Source organism: Apus apus, chromosome 1 (assembly GCF_020740795.1).
Source record: "Apus apus isolate bApuApu2 chromosome 1, bApuApu2.pri.cur, whole genome shotgun sequence".
NCBI lineage: Eukaryota > Metazoa > Chordata > Aves > Apodiformes > Apodidae > Apus > Apus apus.
Window position 1 is genome coordinate 112,051,063 of NC_067282.1, and position 27,182 is coordinate 112,078,244.

At 39.2% G+C, this 27,182-nt stretch overlaps 1 protein-coding gene across 1 annotated transcript; it reads right to left on the bottom strand.

Moving 5' to 3' along the window:
- Positions 1-27,180, bottom strand: SYAP1 (synapse associated protein 1). The gene is made up of 9 exons (XM_051617249.1): positions 26,900-27,180; positions 22,080-22,198; positions 19,778-19,844; positions 18,023-18,096; positions 14,506-14,645; positions 12,639-12,784; positions 8,699-8,757; positions 7,600-7,747; positions 1-6,077 (listed from the first exon to the last, which is right to left on the bottom strand). Exons 1-9 carry the CDS (start codon positions 27,093-27,095, stop codon positions 5,950-5,952), a joined length of 1,077 nt encoding a protein of 358 aa, XP_051473209.1. The 5' UTR covers positions 27,096-27,180; the 3' UTR covers positions 1-5,949.
- Between the last annotated feature and the right edge of the window lie 2 nt (positions 27,181-27,182).

Genomic DNA, 27,182 nt, shown 5'->3' on the forward strand with positions numbered 1-27,182 from the left:
TGAGTGTAAGCAATCTATTTGCTGGCCATTATTTGACTGTGTGCTAAATGCAGAGAAACAGATTTATCTGGCTCTGAAACTTTCACATTTGAGTTGTGAAACCACAGCTTAAGAGAGCAAATAAATAAAAGCAATTGCAGAATCAAGATTTTGTGCATGCATACAGTAAAAAAACCAAACAAACCATATTAAACATAGTTTTCCTTAGAGCATCATATATTAAAGGAGACACCAAGTCTTTATTCTTTTAATTTCATATATAACCCTGAACTAATTGCATTTTCCTTTTGTCTTTTCTTGCTTTGTCAGGATCTTTTATACTGAGAAAAAGTAAACTTTCTGCCCAGATAGTTTTTGATTAAGTGTACCTCCCAAGTGTATCTGGAGAGGTTTGTCATAGCTTCATGAATCCCTGAATTAGCAAAGGAAAAACGTTCCCCATCTGTGCCATAATGAAGACCAGGCTTTTATGAAATGAAGCAAGTGATTCACCACTCTTCAAGGTAATTTCTGCAAAGCACTGTCTCATTAAAAATGATAGAGTGACAAAGTAATGATAATTATTTTGGTTGCTCCTCCTCTCACAATGGTATCTAGTTAAAAGTAATGCTGGAAAGGAAAAGTACAAGATGATTTCTTGAATATATTTAGACACCCTAATACATGTGGCTTAGCATTTAGATATATGCATACGTGTGTATATATAGAGCCAATATTGGGCTATACAGAGAAGAAAATGAAGCCTTACATGTCTTTTGATGTTTTTGTAGGAATTTTTTCTGAAATAATTAACTTGAATATAATACAAAGAAAATATGGAAATAAATTAATTCACTGTTACTTGCCATTTAATTAATAAAATTAAAAAAAGGAACCCCACCCTAATGTTTAAAACAAAGGAAAAAACATTGAAAATTAGTAGTTTGGAACAAAAATCTACTAATGGATAACATTATTTAAGGCTAAGCTACTATGCAGTTGTTACAGATACACCAATCAGAACTTACTGAGACAGTCTCAGGCCATACAATACATTTTTCTTCTAAACTTCTACTGAATTGCAGCCCAGACCATTATCAGTGTGGATTTTGACACTGTAGTTGTCCAGCTAAAGTCTAGATACAGCACATGGGCTAAGGGCCCAAGGTGGCTGCTACTGCTTGGCAGTGTACTGAGAAGTAACCAGACACACTTTGTTCCCTTCTATGTAATACCTATTGCAACGTAAAAGTCAATAGTATGTGAGTGGCCAACAGTTCAAGGATGCATCTCAGGGCCAGGTGATATGCTCCTGTGCATAGGGTTATTCTGTAAATGCACGAAAATTGACATGCTGCCCTTCAGTACTACATACATAACCCCACCAAATAAACACCAAGACAACCAAACAGCAAGGAGAAGGGGAAAAAAAAAAAAAAAGGTTTTATGACCAAATTCAATTGACAAACTAAAGAAATTTAAAGTTTCCTGAAACAATTCAGGAAGTTGAGAGCTTTGGTTAACCGTTTTTTAGAGAACAGCTGTAAATGATTCAATAAAAATGTGGAGGAGCATTTTACTACACTTTTTTTATTCCAGCTTTTTATAATCTTTCCTGTTCTTCCTCCTCTAAACAAACTACTGAGTCAAAAAATTCCATACACATATTAACTAATAGCAGCCGGACTAGTAAACAGGATGCTTTGGTGCACAGAATAACTGGAGATGTTGGTATCTCAGAAGAATCATAGAATCATCAAGTTTGGAAAAGACTTTCAATGAAGCCCAACCATCTTCTCTGCAACCCCTAACCACTAAAACACCTCCACCTGTTTTTTTAACACCTCCAGTGACGATGCCTCCACCATCTCCCTGGACAGCCTGTTCCAATGTCTCACCACTCCTTCTGTGAAGAAACTTTTCCTAATATCCAATCTGAACCTCCCCTGGTGCCACTTGACCCCATTTCCTCTTGTCCTATTGCTAGGCACTAAGGAGAAAAGGCCAACACTCACCTCACTACAGCCTCCTCTCAGGTAGTTGTAGAGACCAATGAGGTCTCCCCTCAGCTTCCTCTTCTCCAGGCTGAACAGCCCCAGCTCACTCAGCCTCTCCTCATAAGACCTGTTTTCCAGACCCCTAATCAGCCTAGTTGCCCTTCTCTGCACCCTCTCCAGCACCTCAAGTGTCCTCCCTATACTGTGGCATCCCAAACTGCACACAGTGGTCAAGGTGCAGCCTCACCAAGGCAGAGTAGAGGGGCAGGATCACCTCCCTGGTCCTGCTGGTCACACCATTTCTGATACAAGCCAGGATGCCATTGGTCTTCTTGGCCACCTGGGCACACTGCTGGCTCATGTTCATGTTCAGCTGGCTGTCAACCAGTACTCCCAGGTCCCTCTCTGCTGGGCAGCTCTCCAGCCACTCCTCCCCAAGCCTGTAGCCCTGCTGGGGGCTGTTGTGGTCCAAGTGCAGGACCTGAAATTTGGCCTGATTGAAACTCATGCCATTGGCCTTGGCCCATTGATCAAGCCTGTCCAGATCTCTCTGCAGAGCCTCCCTGCCCTCAAGCAGCTTGACACTTCTACCCAACTTAGTGTCATCTGAAAACTTACTGAGCATGCACTCTATCCCTTCATCCAAGTAATCAATAAAGATATTAAGCAGGAGCAGCCTCAGCACAGAGCTCTGGGGAACACCTCTCGTGACTGGGCCCAACTGGATTTAACTCCATTCAGAGCGACTCTTTGGATGCAGCTGTTCAACCAATTTTTTATCCAGCAAAATGTGTGCACGTCCAAACTATGAGCAGCCAGCTTCTCTAGGAGAATGCTGTGGGAAACTGTCTCAAAGGCCTTGCTAAAGTCAAGGTAGACACCATCCACATGCCTTCCCTTGTCCAATAAACAGGTCACCCTATCATAGAAAGAGATGAGGTAGTCAAACAGGACCTGCCCTTCATGAACTCCTGCTGACTGGGCCTGATCACCTGCCTGTTCTGCATGTACCCATAATGGTACTTAGGATGATCTGCTCCATCAGCTTCCTGGTACTGAAGTCAGACTAACAGGCCTGTAATTTCCTGGATCATCATTCCATCCCTTCTTGTATATGGGGGTTACATTTGCTGATTTCCAGTCTGCTGGTACCTCTCTAGTCAGCCAGGACTGCTGATAAATGATGGAAAGTGGCTTGGTGAGCATCCCCGCCAGCTCTTTCAGCACTCATGGGTGCATCCCATCTGGTCCCATAGATTTGTGCATGTCTACAGGGTACAGCTGTGTCACTGTTCTAAGCCAAACTAAATGAAACCTGGTATATCTTTTCCCTGTTTCTCGGTGGTTAATTCCAAAAGCTGCAAGTTTAGTTTCTTCTAGGAAAACTTACTAACAATTTTTGGTTTGTTTGCTTTTCATTGGTATTCAAACAACTGCATTACTATTACATTGTCTCCACAGATTGATATTACATACACCATTCTTGGTTTCTTTTGGTTTGGTCCTTGATTTCATACTGTTGTTTTGCTGGATTTTAGCATCTGCACTCAGTGCTTGGAATGATAAGAAAATGCCAGCATACTTGCTTATGAAATACATTATTACGACACATCTGGGATACTGAGGCCTACAACATTCACCATGAATGTGAAGAGGTCATCTGCTTTAAGCTCATGTGACCAGTGCAACACAGACATCTTCTCTCTTACCATGCACAACAAAGCCTGCTAGGAGCTTGAAGCACTAAACTTAATGAAAGGCATGGGTCAGCCCTGAAAACTGTGCAGGATTACACAAAACTTATCTCAGCTTTCCAGGTTAAAACTAGAGACTTAAGATTCTTGATACGAGACTTTAAGTATCAGAGATCAGTCAGGTAAAGCCTTGCTATGTTACTGCCTTTTAAAATGCAAATGTAAATAGTGGTGGTTTTTTTGGGTTTTTTTTAGACATAATTTCTTTTCTTAGGACATGGAAATCTAAAGTTTTATACATAGGGAGCCATCTTTTATGAAAGATGGAGTTTTGTGTCTATAACCATTATATAGGCTATGCTTACATGAAAAGATAGATGAGGCTTGATGTACAAATGCCATACAAATACTGCTGTCACATACCTGAAAACACTAGGAATGATCAAGCTAGTTTTTAAGGAAGTGGACATTTGGAACAGCAGTTTTGAGCTCTGAGTAATATGAATCAGAATAGAACTACCCATGTAGTGATGGGTAGTTAGAAGGTGATGTGTCAAACTACAGTAGACAGATCCTAATATCTCCAGCTTCAATCTGTGAGCAGTTGTGTTTGTCAAAAGTAAACATTAAGCTTTGAATAGTCTGATCTTTATGAGAGTAACAGATTTAACTTTTGTGGCCTTTGCCTCAACTTATCTTGCATTCATTAACTAAAAGTGAAATGCATAAAATACAAATAAAGTGTAAGATGATTTGTAGCTGAGAAAGTGTATGGTAGTAAAGAAACTAATTTGAGAAGTATGGATTAAAACAATTCATTTTCCATGATGAGAAATACAAGAGGGTTTTCTGTCTAAGTTGCTAATTAAGACAATTTAAAATAGTCCTTTCTTACAGTTAACAGCAGTTAAAACTACTTAGCTCTTTTCAGCTCCCACGGGATGAATATTGACTGAATAATTACAGCTATAATCCTTTCAGTCTCTTTACAGAAGTTTTCTGCAGAATTATATAATTAAGACAGAGCTCACTCTATGTAACATGCCTATAATTCAATTGTGCTTAACGGCTCCTATGTACTTCAGTTCACCCCTTTTCCTACATAATTGGAATTTCAAGAATATTTTGTCACAGAAATTTATAAAACAGATGACAAAAAGAACATCAGATCTTCATTTATATACATAATGGTACTAAGAATGGTAAAACTACTGGAAACATCCAGATGCTAAAGAAGAGTCAAAACCAAAAAATAGTTTTCTTTAAAAGATTTTAAGTTCCGTGTCTTAAGCACTGTGACAATGTATATTTTTGAAATCTGTGTACATCTGAAATATTTTTGCCTCTCACTCTGCCTCTCTGCAAATAAATGAGCCAATTTCATACATATCTACAGTATTTAATAAAGATGTCCAAACCAGCCAAAGTTTTTACATAAATGTTTCAGCACTTAAAATCAAGAGTAATGTTTCATTTGCTCTCACTCACACAGCAAAATTAAATCAAAATGTAAGAGTCTTCTGAAGAAAGAATGCATTAAACCATTTCTCTCTATGGGGAAAGGCAGTATCTTAAAATGATTATTTGACAGAAACAGTGGTTTAATTCAAGCAGTAAATAACTCTGTTCCTTTTCAAATGCTTAAATGTTTGCCAGTTAATAAAATCTGATCAATAATTAACCAGTACTTCTTTTGGAGTCTGAATTAGTATTTTTTAAAAGAAATTATCAGAAGTTATTTGATAGGGTTTTCTGTAAATTCTTTGGCTACATACACTAAGGAAGTTAAATACACATGAAAGCTACTAGCTACAAGTACCTTAAAATAGTACACATTTACAGATTATACAGGGATCAGAGTGCAAATGTGATGAGAAAGTTATATTCAAGGACAAAGGTACTTACAACATCCATTTTTACATCCCAAGCTGTAGACAGAGATTCTTAGATTTAGGTATCTCTTTGCAGATCTTCTTGACAACCTACAAATGCCTCAGACTGAACTGTTGCTTCATGTAATAATGTTACTGCTTTTAATCATGACGTATAACCTGCAGTGTCTGTCTCATCCTTTTTTTTCTTTTCTTTTCTTTTGAAGAATGCAGAAGTTCAGAAACTGCTCATATAAAGAACAGAAATATTGGTTGTATCCCCATAGGGAATTATAATGATTTGAGATTCATTTGTCTTTTGAAGATCTTTTGTAAGCAAAATACGAAAGCAGAAATCCATGGCAGTCCTAAGAAAAAGCTTAGGTTATAGTGATTTTCTGAGAATGCTTAATTTTCTTCTTGCAGCATTTCTTCTATTTCTTTATCCCAGTTTTCATCTCGCTTTTCTGATTCTGTCACCACCTCATACTCTTGAAGCTCTTGTTGTAATTCCTTTTCCCAATCAGCAGTTTCTTCTGCAAGAGATAAATGATGTGTAAGAATTAAATAGATAATACAGAATATGTTGATTATTTATATAAAACTAGATGAACTTGCACTGAATATCTCTTACACTCCCTGAACTTTATGGACGATTCTCCTTAAAAACTAAATAAACTTCATGATCAGAAATTTCATCTTCTTGGCCACATATAGCAATTAATTAATATACAACTTTATGTTCCTATGTACATACTATAATAAAAATATAAAAAGCAAATATGCAGATCAGTTGTAACAAGTATCCCTTTGCAAGCTTATTTCCTACAGTCTTTCAGTCTAGTATCAACTGAATCTCCCCTTGTACGTTTAAAACTCCAGAGAAAAATGAATGAAGTTCCTAAGTGTGTTGAACATACTGTTAAAAAAAGAAAATCAAGATCAAATACTGTGGCTAATTTGCAAAAATGCAGCAGGTATTCTCCTTAATGACATTTGTAGCTAAGCAAGCTCCTTTAATCAAGGTTAAAGGTAATCATATTTCATACTTCAGGGCAAAAAATGAGTCAGAAGGCATTCCTGTGTTATTAATCTCTGGTTTAATTAGCTCTGCCTATCATATGAAAGAGCGTGGGGGAGGAGATGGGTGTTTGATGTGTTACATGCTGGTTAGTACTTCAGTCTAGATAGGAAGGTACGTAATTCCATAGTCCAAGTCAGTAAGGCCAGCTGAGATTTCTCTGAACAAATTACACATTAATGACTTATTGAAACACTTCCATCAAAAAACTAGATGAAAGGAACTGATATTACTTTGAAGAATTCCTCAAGCTTGGATATGTATTGGAAAAAACAAGGATCCAGCAACATCCAATACATTGCAAAATGAATTCTGAAAGTTGTTTTATGATAAGCATCTACATATACAAGTGTCTTCACATTAAACAGTTGATTGTGTATGGCCAGAGTCACGTCATCATAGATTTTTTGAATGTTTTCACACTGATATTAGTTCTTCTGAATTAAGTATAAGCCCCACTTCATATCCTCTCATCATTCTCAAAGCTATTTGTTAAATTTTAACTGTTCCAAATGCCTGCAAACCTTTTACAGCAAGCCCAGAGTCTGGTGCAAATACAGCCTTCTTAGCTGGTGTTACAAGAAGAAAATGTAGCCTGACTTCCAAAACTGTCCTGTACCTACAAGGACGCCAAGTAAAGAAAAATTCATACACCTGAGGACTTATGAAAGAGAAGGTAAGGAAAGCAGGAGGTAGACAGAAAAAAATAGTCCACTGTCACTTTCATAAAAGAGCCAACTAAAAATTGCTAGGTTATTTGGATTTAAACTCTTCACAGCTGAGATTCTGTATTAGATGTAGTTTGACTGTGGTAAGAATTATAATTAATTTCTGCAATATTTCATTGCAGGTTGTTTCAAACACTTTGAAAAATGGTCACAAGTCTACTTTCCTAAATTGAATTACAATTTATTAAAAAAAATCAACCTGTCTTAGAATTACTGTATTTAAGACACAGAAGGTAGTAATAGCTTTACCTTCTACTACTAAAGTCTCTTCTCCCTTTTTGTCTAGCACCAGTTGTTCCATTTCTTTTCTTAGGTCTTCCTGATTCAGATTACAGGCATCAAAAGCATCACTCACAAATTCTGATACACCTGGACTTGTGGAAATCTCTTCTTCGTCCTGCAGTAAGACAGTTTCATATCAGTTTATCCAAAACGGGGGGAAAATGTCACCTATACATACTTCTACTCATATGACTGACTGCCTTTTAGATAGAGCCTGCGAAGAAACAAACCAAATGCATTATTCCAACAAGTACTTTTCTTTATGGGATATTGAAGAGTATTTTTGTACAAACAAAAATGTTAGATATACTAAAAATGGTCTGGTTTACATCCTGGACTCCTTTCTGTGTTCTTCAATGATGTTTCTGCAATCTTCAGAAACAACAATAAACTCCGAAATAGTTTAGAACAGTACCTAAGACTAGTATTAAATTTTGACCACAATTCAGTAACAGTTTTCTACACACAAATAAGATTCAGAGAGGACTGCTTTTTGGAAATCTTTATAGCTTAATTTAGTGCACTGCATATTACTAGCAAGTGAATGCACAGCTCTGCTTCTGCCAAGAGTGTCCTCTGGCACTGATTTTACAATCGAGAAATGAACAAGGGTCACTATGTGTCTAAGTTAAAAGTCTTTGCAATATCAAGCAAAACTCTTTTTGCTGTTGCAATAAAATAATGTTGCTATTGCAATGCATCATTTAGACTTCTGGTACTTAAGCCTGACAACTGGTGAAGAATTGGACAGAACATAGCACACAAATATACAACCTTGTACTCCAATAATTTTGGAGGTGTCACTCTTTAGAGTAAAAACACAGTTTAGTGTAATATCCAGGATACTAAAGAACATATTATTCAGATAAACTACTGTTTTTCTACTGAAAATGAGGTTAAAGTGTACACACTAAAAATCAGTATCACAGCAGAACAGCAGAAGGTTAGGACTGTCAGGTATTATATTATTGTTTCATAGCACAACTTCGTCAAAAGGATGTATAATTACTTATTAAGTATAAATTTCACATACTAAATAGCAGTCAAAATACAACAGTATTTTTACCTCTTGAGATTTTATTTGAGGCTTTATTGTAACAGGTGGTGTTTTGGGTCGTACTGTTTCTATCAAGAGGAAAACAAAACAAAAGGTCACATTTAAGTATATAAAGATATCATTTAATCTGCATAGCTTTTAAATATAGAAGGAAGTACTGTTTTTTAAGGAATCTGGGTGGTTAAAGGCTGAATTCAGCCACAGGAGAAGCATTGGAAACAACAAAAGAGAAGCAATTTTATACTCCTAATTAAATAAGGCAAATTTAACAAACCATTCCCTCATTATGACTTCAACGTTAAATCATAGGAACCCCTCAGTCCCTCTTAATGGTCCAGAGAACTACAGAAAAAGATATAGCTCGGAATCTGAAAGATTGTCTTCTAAAAAAAAACACTTACAGATCACAACATGTATCACAAGGTCTTAAAAGTTACAAAGGTGTAGACTTGGTAATGAAATGCAGTTACTGCCCATCAAAGAAGTTCCCAAAATCCCGTGGTTGGGTACTTCTACAGATGTGGGCATTAGTTAGCTCTTAGGTACACCAGATTGCATCTGTATCCATACCCTTAAACGCACACAAGCAGAGTGCTCCACCACCTTACCTTCTTTCACACAGGCAAAGGATGTCACTGAAAAGCATACACCCTAGAAGCTGTAGCCAGTTTCCTAAAAAAACTCACTATGCATTCTGTATTTAGTAGCATGGTGCAAGGAAGTCAGTAATTGTTTACAATTGTTTACAAGCAAAGACAGATCTTTTTTTCTTGGCAGGTAAAGGAACACCCCAGTTTTCTTCCTCATGCAACTAGCTGGGTAGAGGAGTGACAATAAAGAGCAGGTGGCTGCAAGAACACTTAACGTATTTGGCAGGTTGTGGTAGTGACGGACTGCTTGCTTAGCAGTTCTGTTTGTTTAAACATGCAAGGCAGCTCTGAGCTTGCTGCTCTGAGCTCACTGCTCTGCTTATTGCAGTGTGCCCAGGTGGACTCTTCCTGCTTACTCAGCAGTTTCTGAAGAAGGGACTTTTTCAGGTTTAATTTTTAAAATTAAGATCAGCTCGAATTAAAATAATGCCCTAATAGGTACATATCTGTCAGTGCTTATACAGCTCATCTACTTAATACCTACTGCTCTGTCACATCCTCTCTCTGCCTTTCCCCTTCCCAGTCTTCAGAGGATCTGTTACTGCAGTCAACCCCACAGCCAAAGAAGCTCCAGCTCTCCCTGCTCAGGGAGGCTGTACAACACAGCACTAACACTTTGCAGTTCAGCATCAAGTGCCCAAAGCACCGTGCAAGAGAGAGGTTTCTCAAGCTCCATCTGCTGCTCTCACGCAGAAGCGCTGCAGCAGCTCTGCACTGGGCCATGCAGTCTGATGTGACTAACATCCCACGAGCAGTGTTCTGGATCTACTGGCCTGGCATCATCTTTTCCACTGCTGATGTTCCCTTTAGCCCTGAGGTAACTTTACTGCCAAGTAAACAGTTACTAATATCTGGAGAAGGACTAGAACATGGCATTTTGTTATAGATCTTCTACAGCATACTTATCATAAACAGACTTCACAGAGAATACACTTAATAGACAACAGTGAAGAGAATATCTTTTGGAAGAATTCATACTTCTAATCTTTCCAAACACAACCTCTTCCTCTATACAAAGGACTACATGCAATAGTGAATGAAAGGATCCAATACTCAAAAGATCTGTTGTGAGACACCACAGAAAGAAGAGGAGGAGACAGTCACTACTCTTAGGAGCCTATAATATAATCCTATCAGCTGCTGTAATAAAAAACCCGGAGGAACAGAAGCCTAAGGAAGATGTTTAAAAATCACAACAATAATGAAAACTAAGACAGAAAGAAAATTAGATAAATGCATTTAGCTGCCAGTTAGCTGCACAGGTTTACAAAATCATGGCAATCCCAATGATTTCCTGAGTTAATGGCACTTGCACAGGGTAACAGTAAACACAATTTGCTCACAGAAAATTGCAAAAATGGGAGCTGAATATGGTGGGAGAGTATAAGTGATATGAAAGCAGCAGGGAAATAGGAAATGAGCATAAATAGAGTCTGCAGTGAAAGATGAAGACAAAAGCTTTCTGTTAGGATAAAAGAGTTAGTGTAGGACATTTAAGAGTAATTCTTTTTCACAAGGAAAAAAACTTAAGACTCAGCTGTCACAAAACTGATCTGTCATTTCTCTGTATAATCACATTTCCTCTATTGCTCTTCTGCTTCTGTGAAAACAACATGCTTACAACACAGTGAAAAAAGCAGAAAAATTCACTATCATGTAATTCTCAACTTCATTTTTTAACCTGCACGTATTTTAAATTAAAGGTACAAAAAATGTCCCCAAACACAAGTTCTCTACTCCTTTGCTAAAAACAGTCTTCTGAACTATGAGCAAAAGAATTACATCATTATAGTAAACACATAAATCATGTTGGAGTATTTCTGTACTGTCTTTGCCAATCTTCTCAGGGAGGGAAGCCTGGTCCCCAAGCCTGTTGGTTTGTGCTGGCAGTAGTTACTTTCCTCAAAGCTAGCAACCTCTGGAGGGCACGTGGCTGATGGTCACTTTACATAGATTTGGCCTAGATGTCTTCTGTTCTCCATATAATACCCTCAAGTGAGGCCAGAATTTGTTTAAGCTTACAAACTGAAGTAGCATGAGTAGTGTTTCTGTGACTCACAACATGCTGTTCAACATGGGGATATGCAGCAGTGTTTCTTAATCATTGTACATAGCCCACTGGGACAGCAGACAACTGTCCTGGATAAAATAAGTCAGAATTGGTGCCTCTTGGTCCGAAGTAGATTCTGGAGTCACCTGTCCTGTCAACATTGCTTGGATTTTAACTCAGAGAAAACTATTTTGCTCATTCTAGATGGGGACCTCACCTACACTAACACATGCACTCTGAACAGAACCTATGAGAAACTGAATGAGAGAAACTAACTGTGAAGGCACACATGCAAAAAAAAACTTGAGGGAATGACTACACTCCTTTTTGAAGGTATCTTCTATGTAACATGCAAGCCTGGCTCTGCCCTCTTGTAATCACCCCTTCAACCCAAGGTTCAGCTGGCTGTGTCCAAGGAGACAAGGCCCAGCTGAGTAATCTTACCTTAGGCTGTGCAAGAAAATTACTAAGTTGTGCAAAAGAGCTGTGAGAAAGTCTTTAAAAAGATAGGAAAGGTGAGGTAGGTGTAGAAAGATGGGATCATTAGCAGTGCAAGGACTCAAAAGAAAAAATACCCATATGGAAAGATATTCTATCCAAAAGGGGGGAAAGTAGTCAACTTGGCAGTGATCAGTTGGTTGTAAGGCAGGCCAGCAGTGCCAACAGGACATCAGCACTAATGGATTTTGTGGGTTATGACAATTTATTAATGTTGAGGATATGAGAATCTGTTCCAAGGTGCAGTGAGGGCTTTCTCCTTCTGCCTAATGCCTACCCAGCCTGCCAAGATTCTTCAGGTGTCTTACAGAATCCTAGGGGTTGGAATGGACCTAGGGGTGGTGAGCAATTCTACCACCATGTCACTAATTATATTTGGTCTGAGACATAAGCAAAAGTCAAGAGCAAACCACGTGCCAGCTGGCTGGCCTGGCTAGTACCTGTTGTCTCATTGGGTGAACCAAAGGTACCTTTCTGAGGAGACAAAAAAGAACAGTGGAGACCACTTAAACTGTTAAAAGCCGAGTACAAAATTTCACTTCTTGAGATTTCCCTTCTTACAAAGTTGGCTGAAATTGGAAAACAACTTAAAAGCACTAGAGGCTTCCTCTTCCCCCATCTGGACAAGCAGATCAAGTCTGATGAGAGAAACTCTGATTTAATAGGAAATCTGAGATAAAAGTTCAATGTGTACAGTCACTATGCATGACACTAACTTAATGAGCTGTGCTAAAACAAATCCCTTCCAAACCTTTCAGTTGACTGTCTTCTTCTCTGCCTTTGCTCTCTTCTTTTCCTGCTGCTTGTTGTTGAGCTGCAAGTGCGGTGAGTTGTGCAGACTGTTTAATTAGGGACACCCTGTAGAAGTAATTTCTCCAGAACACCTCCTCCTTTACGCTAGAGGAAACAAACAGATTTTCATTACTATGTTTGGAAATATGATTACTTCTACCATTTAGCAATGAAATAAAATGAAACAAGCAGAGGGAAGGAGCAGACATAGCTGCCTTCTAAGTAAAAACTTTGAAATTTGTGATATTAATACTGTTTCAAAAAATCCATCATTGTAGAAATTCTTCATTTCTTACAAGACAGTATGAACTTGAACATAATAATAGTAATAATTAACAACAACAACGTTATTTCTTTAGGAAAAGCTTAACAGCATGCAGCAATACAGCTTGGAACAATATTATGCTGCTGCATCTCTCTCGCTAAATTATGTAAACAAACTCAACAAGCAAAATGACCCTGTTTTGTTCAATGACTCTCTAAACCCAACAACATTCTGTTATTATATTCATCTACATCTCCCCTAGACCTCAGGTGGAACTGCAACATTTTTGATCTATAGGCAGAAGCCGTTCCTAGTTTGCAGCAAGACTATTTCACTATCTTTACATCTTTCAGCACGTGTGCAGGACCTTCAGTAACTAGAAACTGCTGTCTTGCAAAAAAACAGCTCTAGTAAGTGGGAGACTATCCCATTTCTCAGGTAACATTTCCCTCTGAACATCCTCCAGCAAGCAAGAAAAGACCCAATTTTTACCCAGAAGGAAGAGAAGCCAGAAATTGCAAGGCCTGTGGGGAGGAATGTGTGTAGGTCAAGAAAAAAAGAAGAGAGTGAAGTTACTTTCCCACCCATGTAGGCAAACAGTGACTACTGAGACTAAGAACAGGAAAAAAAAATCTGTTATGCAGTGGGGTAGGATAGGCAAGGATAGCATGAACAGAGGCTGAAGACAGAGCATCAAGACAGATTTGATGAAGACCTAGAATCCAAACAGAGCTCTAGGACTGGCAGCAACAAAAAACAGCACAGAAGGGGGTAAATAAAATAAGGAGCTGGGAAGGGTTATAAAAGGAGGAGATTTAAGACAGAAAAGCACACAAAGAAAGATGTTTCCTGTTTCCATCCTCAGAGAAGAGACTAATGTTGAGAACTCCTGCTTAACAAAAATGTTGACCTTTGAAACAAGCTTAAGGAGCAGAGTCTGGGACTGGGTGAGGAAGGAGAACAGCACTGGAATAAAGCTTGGGTCAAGAAGCCATGACTGAACAGGCCATAACTCCTGGGACAAAGACTTTACAGATCTTTTAGGTAGGCCCACTAGAAGGAAGGCAGTCACAACACAGAGCTTTTCCCATTGCCTACTCAAACTCAGTTTTTCTTGATTGCATTGCTGCTGTTCGGTGATGCATTCTTTCACCATTTCTACATGGGGTCTCTGACTATTTCTCACCTTTTTTGGGGTGTCGGTTATACCAACAGATCTGAACATTTTCATTGTTGCATTTTCCTTTGCTTGGGAAAAATATTTTTAATTAATATAGCACACTAGACATGGAAAAATATAAGGCCTCTCCCATATGCAAGTCAACAGGCCCTTACTACCTCTGAATTTCTAACAGATCTACTTTTGTTCTTCCCTCTAATTGCTAAACCACAATGCACATGCAATATTCCATGCATTCAAAATTAGCAGACATAAAACACATACAGAGGAAGTACATAAAGAAAGAATTGAAGGAAGTGAAAAGAAAAAGGAGTAATTTATGAATATTTACAGACATATTAAAAGTACAACCAGATATAGTTACCAGCAGGAATTACTTACTGTTTGGGAACGAGATCAAACCTCATCCTATTGAGAAGGTGATCTTCTTGTAACATCACCATTGCAACAGGGTACATCTGATCGAAGTCAAAATTAAACTGCACACCTGCTGGAGGATCCCGCAGAAAATTTCGTTTATCCTTTGAAGAACATATTTATGGTCATTAACTGGTATCAGAAAAAGGATATCACATTTCACACACACGACCAGCCAAGCAATCCCACCTCCCATGTAATTCTATTACAAAGCTGTAAAGCCTTTATAAAATCTTGTCAATTATATTTGGGATATACTGTGGCTCAAGTTGCTACTGAAATAACTATTTGAAAGGGGAGGGAGATATCATCAGGCTTGCCAGTGACAAGCTGTGGGATGACATACTAAGGTTAGAGGGATGGAGTGCTAGCAAGGGCCCTCAGTCTGTTGCTGGCTACACTGCAGAACACTTGAAGTCTTACAGAGATGAGTCAGGGGCTCCTGAAGTTTTAGGAGCCAACAGGGAAACACTGCTGAAATACTGCTGAAATGCTCAAAGGAATTAAGAAGTGTTCCCCTAAGAAAGTGACAAGGCCAACAGCTCACCTAAGCGCCTCTACACCAATGCATGCAGCACAGGCAACAAATAGGATGAGTTGGAAGCCATAGTTCTGCTAGAAAGTTACGACCTGGTTGCCCTTACTGAAACTTGGTGGGATGAATCCCATGACTGGAGTGTTGCTATTGATGGCTACAGGCTGTTTAGAATGGACAGGCATCAAATGAAAGTTGGAAGCGTTGCCCTGTATGTCCAGAAACAGTGGTAAGAGCTGTTTCTGAAGAATAGCTGCAAGCAGGTTGAAAACTTATGAATGTGAAGTAGAGATCAAGGCAATAAAGGGAACCTTGTGGTTAGTATTTACTGCAGGCTGCCCAATCAAGGGAAGCCTATTGACAAAGCTTTCTTACTGCAGCTCCAGGAGGCATTGCATTCACAGGCTCTCATCCTGGTGGGGGACTTCAACCACTCCGACACAGGCTGAAAAAGTAGTGCAGCGAGCTATAGGCAATCCAGGAGACTCAGGAAACTCCTGGAGTGCATTGAGGATAACTTCTTAAGCTAGGTAATAGCCCCTAGAGGGAATGCAATACTGGACCTGATGATCAGCAACACAAGTGAGCTAACTGGTGATGTCAAGATTGGAGGCAGCCTGGGCTGCAGTGATCACGCACTGATGGAGTGCAGTCCTGAGGGATATGAGTCAGGCAAAAAGTGAAGTCAGAATCCTGAACTTTAGGAAAGCAAAATTCCAGCTATTCAAGAAATTAGTCAATAGGATCCCCTGGAAAACTGCCCTCAGGGACAAGTTTGCTGAACAGAGCCAGCAGGTCTTTAAGGACACTTTCCCTAGAGCACAAGAGCTCTCAATCCCCAGGTGTAAGAACTCAGGCAATGAAGGCAAGAGACCAGCATGGCTGAGCAGAGACCTGCTGTCCAAACTCAAAGGCAAGAAGGAAATGCACAGGCAGTGGAAGCAGGGACAGGTATCCTGGAAAGAGTATAGGGATGCTTCCCAGTTGTGTAGGGATGGGGTCAGGAAGGCCAAGGCAGAGCTGGAGCTGAACTTACCAAGGGATGCAAAGAATAATATGAAGGGCTTCTACAGGTATGCCAGCCAGAAAATAAAGGTCAAAAAAGCATACCCCGCGATGAGCAAGACCAGAAAACTGGTAACAACAGATGAGGAAGAGGCTGAGGTACTCAAAACTTTTTTGCCTCAGTCTTTGCTGACAATCTCTCTTCCCACACCTCTCTAGTGGATGGACTGCAAAGTGGGGACTGGGGTGCAAAGTCCCTCATACTGTAAGAGAAGCTCAGGATCACGACCACCTGAGCAACCAATATATATGTAAGTCTATGGGTCCTGATAAGATGCAACTCAAGAGTCTTGAGGAAATCAGCTGATGTAGTGGCCACACCATTCTCCATGATATTTGAAAAGTCATGGCAGCCAGGTGAAGTCTCTGTTGACTGGAAAAAGGGAAACATTGAACCCATTAAAAAAAAAGGGAGGAAAGGAGGACCCCGGGAACTACCGACCTGTCAGCCTCAGGTCCTTGCCTGGGTAGATGATGGAACAGATTCAGCTAGAAACTATGCTAAGTCACACAAAGGACAGGGACACAATACAAGAGAGTGAGCATGGCTCCACCAAGGGCAAGTCCTGCCTGACCAACCTAGTGACCTTCTATGATGGAGTGACTCATCAGTGAACAAGGGAAGAGCTACGGCTGTCATCTGGACTTCTGAAAGACCTTTGACATGGTCCCACGCAACATCCTTCTGTCTAAATTGAAGAGATGTGGATTTGATAGGTGGGTTGCTCAGTGGATAAGGAATTGGTTGGATGGTCACATCCAGAGCGTAACGGTAAATGGCTCAATGTACATACGGAGATCGGTGACAAGTGGTGTCCCTCGGGGTCTGTACTGGGACCACTGTTGTTTAATATCTTCATCAGTGACATAGACAGTGAGTTTGCAAATGACACCAAGATGACTGGTGCAGCAGACACACCTGAGGGACAAGGTGCACCCAGAGACCTGGACAAGAAGACCTGGTGAATGTCATGAGGTTCAACAAGGCGAAAAGCAAGGTCCTGCACGTGGGTTAGGGAAACCGCTGATACCAATACAGGCTAGGAGATGAGTGGATTGAGAGTAGCCCTGAGCAAAAGGACTTGAGAGTACTGGTGGATGAAAAGATGGACACGAGCCAGCAATGTGCACTTGCCAACTTTTTCCTGGGCTGCATCAACAGAAGTGTGGCCAATAGGTCAAGGGAGGTTATTGTGCCCCTCTACTCTTGTGAGAACTCATCTGGAGTACTGTGTCCAGTTCTGGAGCCCTCAGCTCAGGAAGGACCTGGAGCTGTTGAAGTGGGTCCAGAGAAGGGCCACAAAGATGATCAGAGGGCTGGAGCACCTCTCCTGTGAAGACAGGCTGAGAGAGTTGGGGCTGTTCAGCCTGGAGAAGAGAAGGCTCTGGGGAGACCTTATTGCACCCTTTCAGTAATTAAAGTGGAACTATAAGAAAGATGGGGACAGACTCTTTACTAGGGCTTGATGCAACAGGACAAGGGGTAATGATATTAAGTTAAAAGAGGGGAGATTCAGACTGCACCTGAGGAAATTTCCTATGATGAGGGTGGTGAAAACACTGGCACAGGTTGCCCAGAGAGACAGTAGATTCCCCATCCTGGGGAACATTCAGGGTCAGGCTGGGTGGGGTTCTGAGCAAACAGATCTAGTTGCTCACTGCAGGGGGGTTGAACTAGATGATCTTTAAGGTCCCTTCCAAGACAAACCATTCGAAAATTCTAGGTACACTTGCACATGATTGGTGCAGTGACAGACATATTAAAAGTACACTGAAAATACATAACTTAATAATGCCAGCCAAACTTACATTGAAAAAAAAAAGTTGTTTTAACCTCTCCAACAGAAGAATTTCAAATCTTACAGGAAACTAATTACTTACTGCTGATAAGGCCAGTATTTGTCGTTGAATTGTCTCTTCATCGTTGCTGTCTACCCAGGGAGGCACTGCTGCTTCTGTTGAGAGGATTAAAAGAATTGAGTATGTATTACTTTAAAAAAACCCCAAAAAAACACCTCACATAAAGTAACAATGTCAAAAAATAAGCAGACTTACATCGGCCAGCCAATTAATTGTTCCTTTTTCCTAAACTAAGCTCATGGCACAAGGGAGAAACTCTAGGAATAGATCTTCATTTATGAGAGGTTAAAAAAAAAAAAAAAAAGCTTGCTGATTTCTGCTATTATAAAACTAAAACTGTGGAAATTCCTTTTCAGTCTCTTCAGTCAGAACTTGGTGCATTCTGAGCTTACTTACTGAAATAGTGCTGTATAACTGCTTAAGCTGTCTGCAAACAGAAATTTCTAGATTCACTTTAAACATGGAAACTTTGTCTAAACAAAGTTTTCAAAATAATTTACTATTGTATTAATTTTCTAACAACCAGAAGACACCAATTACTTAATTAATGGAGCAAGACAAGTTATAGATTTGTTATAAATTTCAATGTTATACCCTGAATAAGCATACTTGAGTTCAGCTGATTTCTGTATTTACAGAAACTTCTAAAATACTTCTGTAGGCTGTACATAGAGGAAAATAAACTACTGTAGATTTACTAATCTCTTAACTGTCAATGCAAATCCAGCCTGAAGGTACATTATGATGCATCTGTAACAGTTTACAAATAATTCTTGTGCACTTAAAACTGCTTATTTGCCTAAGCACCTGGCACTGGCAAGATCTTTCACCCACATGGATTCACATCTGATGCTAATGCTCCTTTCAGTTAGGCCATCTGTTACTCCTTATTTTGTCAATCTAATGACCTATTTCCACGAAACTTGTAGAAATATATTAACAGATGCCAAAGTTTACTAAAAGAGACAAAAAGCTAGAAATACAGGCAACACAGTCGCATAAGCAGTCTTGTAAGAAGAAACCAGATTAACATACTAACTACAGATAGTATGAAAAATTTTACCATGATCCATTTAGAACCAGCTCATTTTCAAGATTAACAATAGAACCACTAATTATTCAGACTACCAGAAATTACTGTATTCAGGTAATGCATTAAAAGAGAGAAAAGGCAATGATGAAACAACACAGAAAAATATTGTGCTTATTTTGAAGTCTCTGATGAAGATCCACTGATGTCAATAGTACATGGGTGGATAAATTGAAGGATTTAGATCACAGATAATTATAAAGTAAATGTCTTATAGGAAAGCAAAAGAGCAATTATGCCTGTAATGTATGCAGAGCAATTCCTATAGCAAAACTTATTAAATACTAAAGTGCAAACCCTACCCCAGTTTTTCATTTCATTAGAAAAATGAGACATGACTGCTGAAGCTCAAAAGAAAGGTAATCACTATGTCTGTTTTCAATAAATACACAGGCTCAAGATTAAAAACAATCAGAGATGAGCTTTGCTAGCAGTGAATTTTGAATTCCTTTCATAAAGCTGAATTTAGTTAAACCAAAAAAGAAATCTAAACCAACTAGATAATGTAACAGTAGTTTCACTTAAAAATGTTATTTTTCTATTCCACAATATATGTTAGATTCCACCATAATGTGTTTCATGAAACAGAGTTTTGATAGATTAGGTTTAGATATACCTCAATTATCCAGCTTCCAACAAGTTTTAGCTTATATAATGCTAGCATTATCAAAAAAAGCATACATTACCTGATTTTTTTGTTTGCTGCTCTTGGACAAATTTTTTCTGTTCCTTCTGAAAATCTCCAATAATTGTCTAAAATAAAAATTAGGGAACCACAATTAAAAAAAAATAAAAATCACTCCTGTTTCACAATCACTCTGAAAATGCCTTCAAATATATTGTAATATCATATCCTTATATCCCTTGTGGCTCTTTTTGTAAGTTAAAGGTGTTTCAGGTAAATCACACATTTCCCTTCACTGAAACATTTGATCTTGCCTTTATGTGTATGCTTTCAAAATTATAGTTTTATCAAGTTCAGGGGACAGAAAAAAAAAAAGAAAATCCTAAATGATAATCTGAACAGCAGCATGCTATGCCTATACACACACCACCTCACCATATCAAATACAGATAACGTAGGCTATTTAGACCTATTTAAACATGTTTTTAAAACACTAAACATTTAAAGATGCCATTGGCCTTACAGTAAGTTTCAAGAGCTGCCTAAAAATGTATCCAATGTAATAAATCAGACTAGTAAAACTGTTAAACATGATTTTCAGAATGAAAACTGAGCTGAAATAAAATAATTTCTCAATTTACTTATGTTGTTTACAAATAAAAATATGTTCAGAAATATTCTACATGAGATTTAAAATTAAAAAATGGAGAATGGTCTCAGAAGCCAGTACACCATAACTAGAAGTAACAATGCCAATATTCTGTAGTTGAAAGCACAGGCAAAATCCATGAAGATGAATGAATACTTAGAGCACTTGCATAAAAATCTTAAGAAGTGAGGTCTATGGCTTAACAAGTTTCCAAAAAGCATGCAAATCTTCAAGCTAAATCCTGATAAATTTCTAGAAATGTTTTTTTCTTTCAAGAACCCCACATTTCAGTTTCACATTAGTGAGAGAACTACTGCACTGCCTGTTACGCAAATAGATAACTGCTGTTCCTCCTGGTTGTAAGTTATATTAATTTCTAGTATTTATGGAATAAAATAATTTCTATGGTGTAAGACAAAATCTTTACAATATAGCTTTCATCTGTTTCTCCCCTATGTAAATTATTAGTCAAAATGGAATTCATACTACTCTAAGACATTCACACAAAAAATAAAACTGTATTTTAGGCATACATTTGCTGTAGGTACCTTGCTACAGTTTGAGCATTAGTATTGGTGTATTAAATTACCAAATAATCTTCTGACACAATTTTTCCTTTTTCATATGGATCAAAATGACATTACACTCTAATTTACTGTAGTACGAAATATAGCTCTGCTACATATATAGATGTCACTAAATAGTCAAAGAAATCTGGAGACAAAATTTGATTGCAACAGAATTCTGAAGTGTCATTTGACAAACAAAATGGAAGACAACATGAAAACCAATTTTATCAAGAAATGTAATTTCACTCTATTAAAAAAAAAAAACACCACAAAGAAACGCTGTAGTTGCCCTGCAGGGGTGTTTGAGAGACAGCAACAGGAGGAGGGGTCTGGCTGCATCTCCCATGTCTGACACTCCTGGATGCACAGTCCCACTACAGCTGGGTCGGTTTTGGCCAGTTCCCTTTCACTCCCCCTTGCAAGTTACCATTCCTAAAAAAACAGAGAACACTACATAGCACATAGTGCTGTCTTTTTTAGCTGTTTTTCTTTCTGCCAAGTTCCCGACTTAAAGCACTGAAAGAACACTTGCTGGCAGAAGTTAAGCAACTGGATCTGACAGCCAGGAACAGAGAGGGCAAGAGATGAGTGGCAGGGCTGAGGAAAGAACAGGACACCAGTAAGCTGTTTCATTAACTCACTGGGTCTTATGAAACCTGTATAGCTCTAGGGTCTCAGTATACAATAACCACACAGCTGACCGAATTCTGAATCTTGCTTCAGAGATGCATCTAAGATGGAGGCTATGGTGTTCCTCTTTCCACCTAAATAAACTGGGGAAAAAAAACAACCAACCCACACAACTCCCAGACATCCCTCAACTGCATGTCCCTACTAACTCCTCCAGCCTTTTCTCCTATGTAAGCACTTTTCATATTTTCCTGTTTTTTTTTCTCCAGTATATCTACATCCTGAGGGAATGGAACACAGGTGCAGTACTGAGTAAAGCAGAGTGACCATTTTTTGGCATGTCTACCCTAAGTAAATATTTCAGTCACATCATATATCATAATAGGAGATATCTGCTCTTGAAATATGTAACTCCTCAAGCCATCTTAAGGAAGTGTTATCACATGCTAGATTTGCTACACATTTCAACAATAAACAAGCAGATCTTTCAGATCAAGTATCTAGAAATAAAATACCTTGTCAATGATACTGTCAATTTTTCCTTCTTCTACAGACTTCTTTATTGTATGTGCTGTTTCGGCAACGGATTCGGATATCTTTTTCGTAGCAGCAGTGGCAAAATTGAAGAGGTAACCTTTCACAGACAAGAAGAGAAAGAGCTGAAAAAAGACCTTTTTACATTCAGTTTTCTTACTAGATTTTCCTTTCTCTTTAGATATTTGGATGCCTGCTCAAAATCTTCTTTTAAATCCCTTTTAGCTAGCTTCTGACCTGCAAGAACTACTGAAATCCTTTTTATCCTTTTCTAGTTCATACTGTTTAGTGATGATGGTCAAACTGTACGTTTAATCACAACTTTCTGTAAATCAAACTTTATGTACAAACCTTATTTACTAAATCAAAGATTCCTCATGGTCCTTGAAATATCACTTTCCAATTAATTTTCTGAAATTTTATCTTTCCTAATTCCATTTTAGCGTTTTGGAGGCATTAAACAATAAGATAACTTTAGTAAGGGTATGGAAGGAAAATTATTTTTTTTAGGAAAATCAACATGCACAATAAAATCTCATGAAGTAAGGCAGCAAAATGCATTAAAAATTTTAGGCAAGTAACACTTGAGGTTCCTTCAGAAATCTTAAAACAGAAGTTTGGTCTTGGTGTTTGCCCCTTTTCTGTTTTGCATTGTCTTCCTCTAAGCTAAAAGCTCCATAAGAAACACTGTGGCCCTATTTGCTCAATTTTCTGAATAGGTTCAGTGTTAGAACAGCAGTAACTGCTATTTTCAAAGACTAACTAGCATTTTTTATATTAGCAGTACTGAGTGAAGAAAGGTGGCAGGGAAGGAACAAAGTAGAATGGACAATTGCCTTGTACTGTTTGTTTTTTAATTAAGGAGAACAAACTTGCAAGAGCAAGATGTATATCACAAACTTTCAGAAACATTAAATATCGGTTTATTAACAGGATCTTAAACCAACACTGGCATTGTTTATTTATCAGAAAATGACACGATGCCACAAGCCCTTTATTACATTTCAACAGTTGTATTATGACCGTAAGATCACAGTTACAGTGTGTACAATGATATAATGCCAGCAAGTGCCACAGCAAATATAATGATTGCCGAGGGATTTAGACAGATTGGATCATTGGGCAGTTATCAATGGGATGAAATTCAACAAGTTAAATGCCAGACTGTGCAACTGGAATGGAGTCACACTGGGCACAAGTATAAATGGGGAGAAAAGTGGCTGGAGAGCAGCCCGCAGCAGAAAGGGACCTGGGGATGCTGATTGGCAGCAGGCTCAACGTGAGCCAGCAGTGTGACCTGGCAGCCAAGGGGGCAAACCCTATCCTGGGAAGCATCAAACAGTATGACTAGCCAGTCAAAAAAGATGATCATCCTGCTGTATTCAGCCTTGGTGCAGCCCCACCTCAAGCACTGTATGCAGTTCTGGGCCCCATAATTTAAGAAGGATGTTAAAGGCCTTGAATGTGTCCAGAGGACAACAAAGCTAGTGAAAGGGCTGGTATGAGGAGCAGTTCAGGAGTCTACAGCTTCCTGAGGAGGAGACTGTGGAGAGGGAAGTACTCAGCTCTTCTCTGAAGTACCCAGTGACAGGATGTGTGGGAACAGTTCAAAGCTGCACCAAGGGAGCTTCAGACCGGACAACAGGAAGCCTTTATTTAATGAGGGGGGTCAAACACTGGAACAAGCTTCCTAGAGGTGGTCAATGCCCCCAGCCTGTCACTGTTTAAAAGGCATTTGTGCAAGGCCCTTAACATGCTTTCATTTTGGTCAGCCCTGAAGTCATCCAGCAGTGGACTATATGACCACTGCAGGTCTCTTCCAACTGAAGTATCTCATCCTATTTTAATTCTAGGGTTAGAATTAGTAATAGCGGATCTAAACTGCACAGTAACTACCAAAGACATATTTGAGGCACTAGTAAAGATGCAAAGCATGTGGAATGCAAGAATATTTTAGTTATTCCAGAAAATCAACTCTGACTTTTAAATAGAGGACTTCCAAAAAATAGTACTTCTGTTTCAAGCAAAACCAAACAAAACCGTCTTCCTTCACAAGACTTTACAAAAATTCCAGTTTCCTTATTGGTTAGAAATGTAAGAACCTTACCATTAAAAAAAAAAAAAATTAAAAAAATTGACTTGTTTTAACATGCAGTTGTTAGCCAATGATAGGATGAGTTACTTCAGAACATTCGGGTCACCCTTTGGAAAGCTGACTGTTCTTTGTGGCATATCAAATACCTTCTCAATATCACCAAATCAATGCTGAGGAATGCAGAGGTTTAGTCAGCACTCAATCAAGCCAGTTGTTTTACATAACTTCCATTTATAAGCCACAGAAAGGTAGTAACCAAACTTTGTTCAAGTACTTCCTAGCACCTTCCGTATCTGTTATCAGGCTAGAAAAAACATCACATGCTTCACAATGTGCAAAAAAATGCCTATCTTCTACACCTGAGATATAGAAATATATACTGTCTCACTTAGCAGGGAAGAAAAGGCAGCAACCTACTGGATTTTTTGTCACCCTACCAGCTTTTTTTGGTTGTTTTATGTATCCCTGGAAACTTTTTTATATGCCTGCTGCAAATATTTCATATGTTTTAGCTGCTAAAGGTTCTGAAACATTTACTGTCCAGCAACATTTTGGTATTGTTGGACAAAGAAGCTCTGGCCAGTCCTGAAGCCAGTCTAAAGAGCAAAATGATTTTTCTTTCCATTAAGGACAAGTATTATTCTGAACCAGGTTACTTACAAATCCTTAGTAAGAGATGGTACTTAGCCTTAGAAAAATAGAATTAGTGGTGGAGAAACAACAATTCCACTTTCAAATGACCATGCAAGTTTGCCCCCACCTTACAAATCTATGTCTGTATTAAGAATATGTACCTAGCAATAAGTCTATTATTATTTCATATTGGGAAACTCTAACCTTCGCAATGATGTCATAATGACCCAGAAATAACGTATGTAAGGCTTCGGTTTTGCCAGTAAAATTAAAATGTGCTAGGGGAGTCTTTCTACACAGCTACCTTGGTTGTTAGTCATGCAGATGACTTAACATCTAACATTCTAAAGTTATTATGAGTTAAAACCATGATGTTCAAACCCTTACAGAAAAGTCTTTACACCATGGTATTCTCGGGTGATATAATGAATCCTTGAATCACTACACCAAATTCTTACTTCCAGAGCAAATTATGGGATGGAGCTTTATATCTGCAACAGTAAGTACTTAACTCTTCCCCTGAAAATTCAGTTTTATTTCCCCTTCCAAACAATCAAGCTTGACTACCAGATTAGGATGGATTTACAACAACAAGAAAAGTATTTGACTACAGTACACAGATAATCTGTTGCAGCTCAGATTGTCCAAGGGAATGCACAGTAAAGAACATTTAAGATTAGGCATTTCAGGGTACCAGTAAAAAAACCCACAAGCCACTTCTACAAGTAGGGAGCTTTACTTTGGATTAAATTTATCTAAGAAGCTACTTTACTAAACCGTAATTCTTAGCTATAGCCACTACAGCCCTGCCTCATTACAAATGAGTTAAAGAAAATCATCAAACACCATCACTTTCCTATGGAAAAAAAATAATCACAGAAACCCCACATCACTTTATGAACTACATTATTCTATACACAAACATCACTTCTCATACAGCAACAATAGAGATACTTAAATAAATGCTGTTCATTTAATAACAGTTCTGAAAAAGATGGTAACTGAAAGGAACATTTTAATTACCCATTTAAAAAAAAAAAAGCTTTTTTTTTTTTTTTTTTTATATCCAGAGAGGCAACAACCCGTGCACAGAATTTTTAGTAACATAATGGAATATTTCTTGTTGCCAGTAACTGCTATTTGAAAAGAATCTCAGAAAAGTAGAAAAATGAAGTTACTTCAAAACTTCCAACTTTAACAATTAAATTGGATTGTTTCAGAACTGTGGAAGATCCTGGACAAGCTGCATGAAAAACTACACAGCAATGATGCATGCCATAGACTGCAGTTAACAAACATAATTTAAAAGAGATACAAAACAAAGATATGTGAAAACATAAAATAAAAATGGTAGGAAATAATTACTTCTAACACCTCTTCACTGAGATTTTTTCCCATACTATCTAAACTGACCCGAATTACCATTTACATCTGAAAATAAATGCATTAGAGATGCTTTTTTTTTTTTTTTTTTTTTTTTTCCAGAGTATTCCGGTCACCTCAAACTTGTGTTTCTTATTTTGTATCACTGTGCAAGCTGCAGTGAAATTGTAGCTACCTAGACGAAAAGTGATGTTTATGTTTGCTGAACTGAGAGTACACATGCTTAACTCATGAAGTATCTTTAACTGTTTAGTTCAACAAAAGCTTCGGTTGACGTGACAACTCCTGGTAGTTTCTACAACCTGTAACGTGCATTAAACTGGCCCACCTTCACTCCTCCAGTTGCTACCCTGCTCTCACTACACTAAGGCGTTTTACTGCTAAGACTGTTGTTTAAAAACAGACCCAAAGCAGCACTCGCCCTGTGAAGATGCCGGGGCACGACACAGCCCTCCAACAAGCGAAGCTACCCTTTCACTCAAGCCTCTTCACCGCAGGGAGGCCCCCAGCACCGATACCCGTGTGGGGTGGGGGGCACACCTCCCCGCTGCGGCCCGGGGAGCACTCCGGCCGCGGGCAGCCTCAAGGCAGCGCAAGGGCCGACTTCCAGCCGAGTGCAGGCGCGCCCCGGGGCTGGCACTGCCGCCCGCTCCCCGCCCCAGCAGCGGCGGGCGCCGGCAGGACACTCACTGCCGAGTCCTTTGGCCTGGCTGAGAAGCGCCTCCGAGTCCACCTGCTCCGCGCTCGGCGCGGCCGGCTCCGCGCTTGCCGCTTCCTCCTCCTCCTCCTCCTCCACAGAGCTGCTCCTCTCCTCGGCCGACAGCAGCTTCTCCTCGCCTGCCTGCTCCAGCTCCAGCCCCAGCCAGCTGCCCAGACCGCGCAACATGGCGCGGGGGGCGGCGGCGGCGGCCGTTAACGGCCACTCCGGGGGCCAGCGGGGCTCTCCGCGGAAACCGCCCGCTCCTTCCGCGTG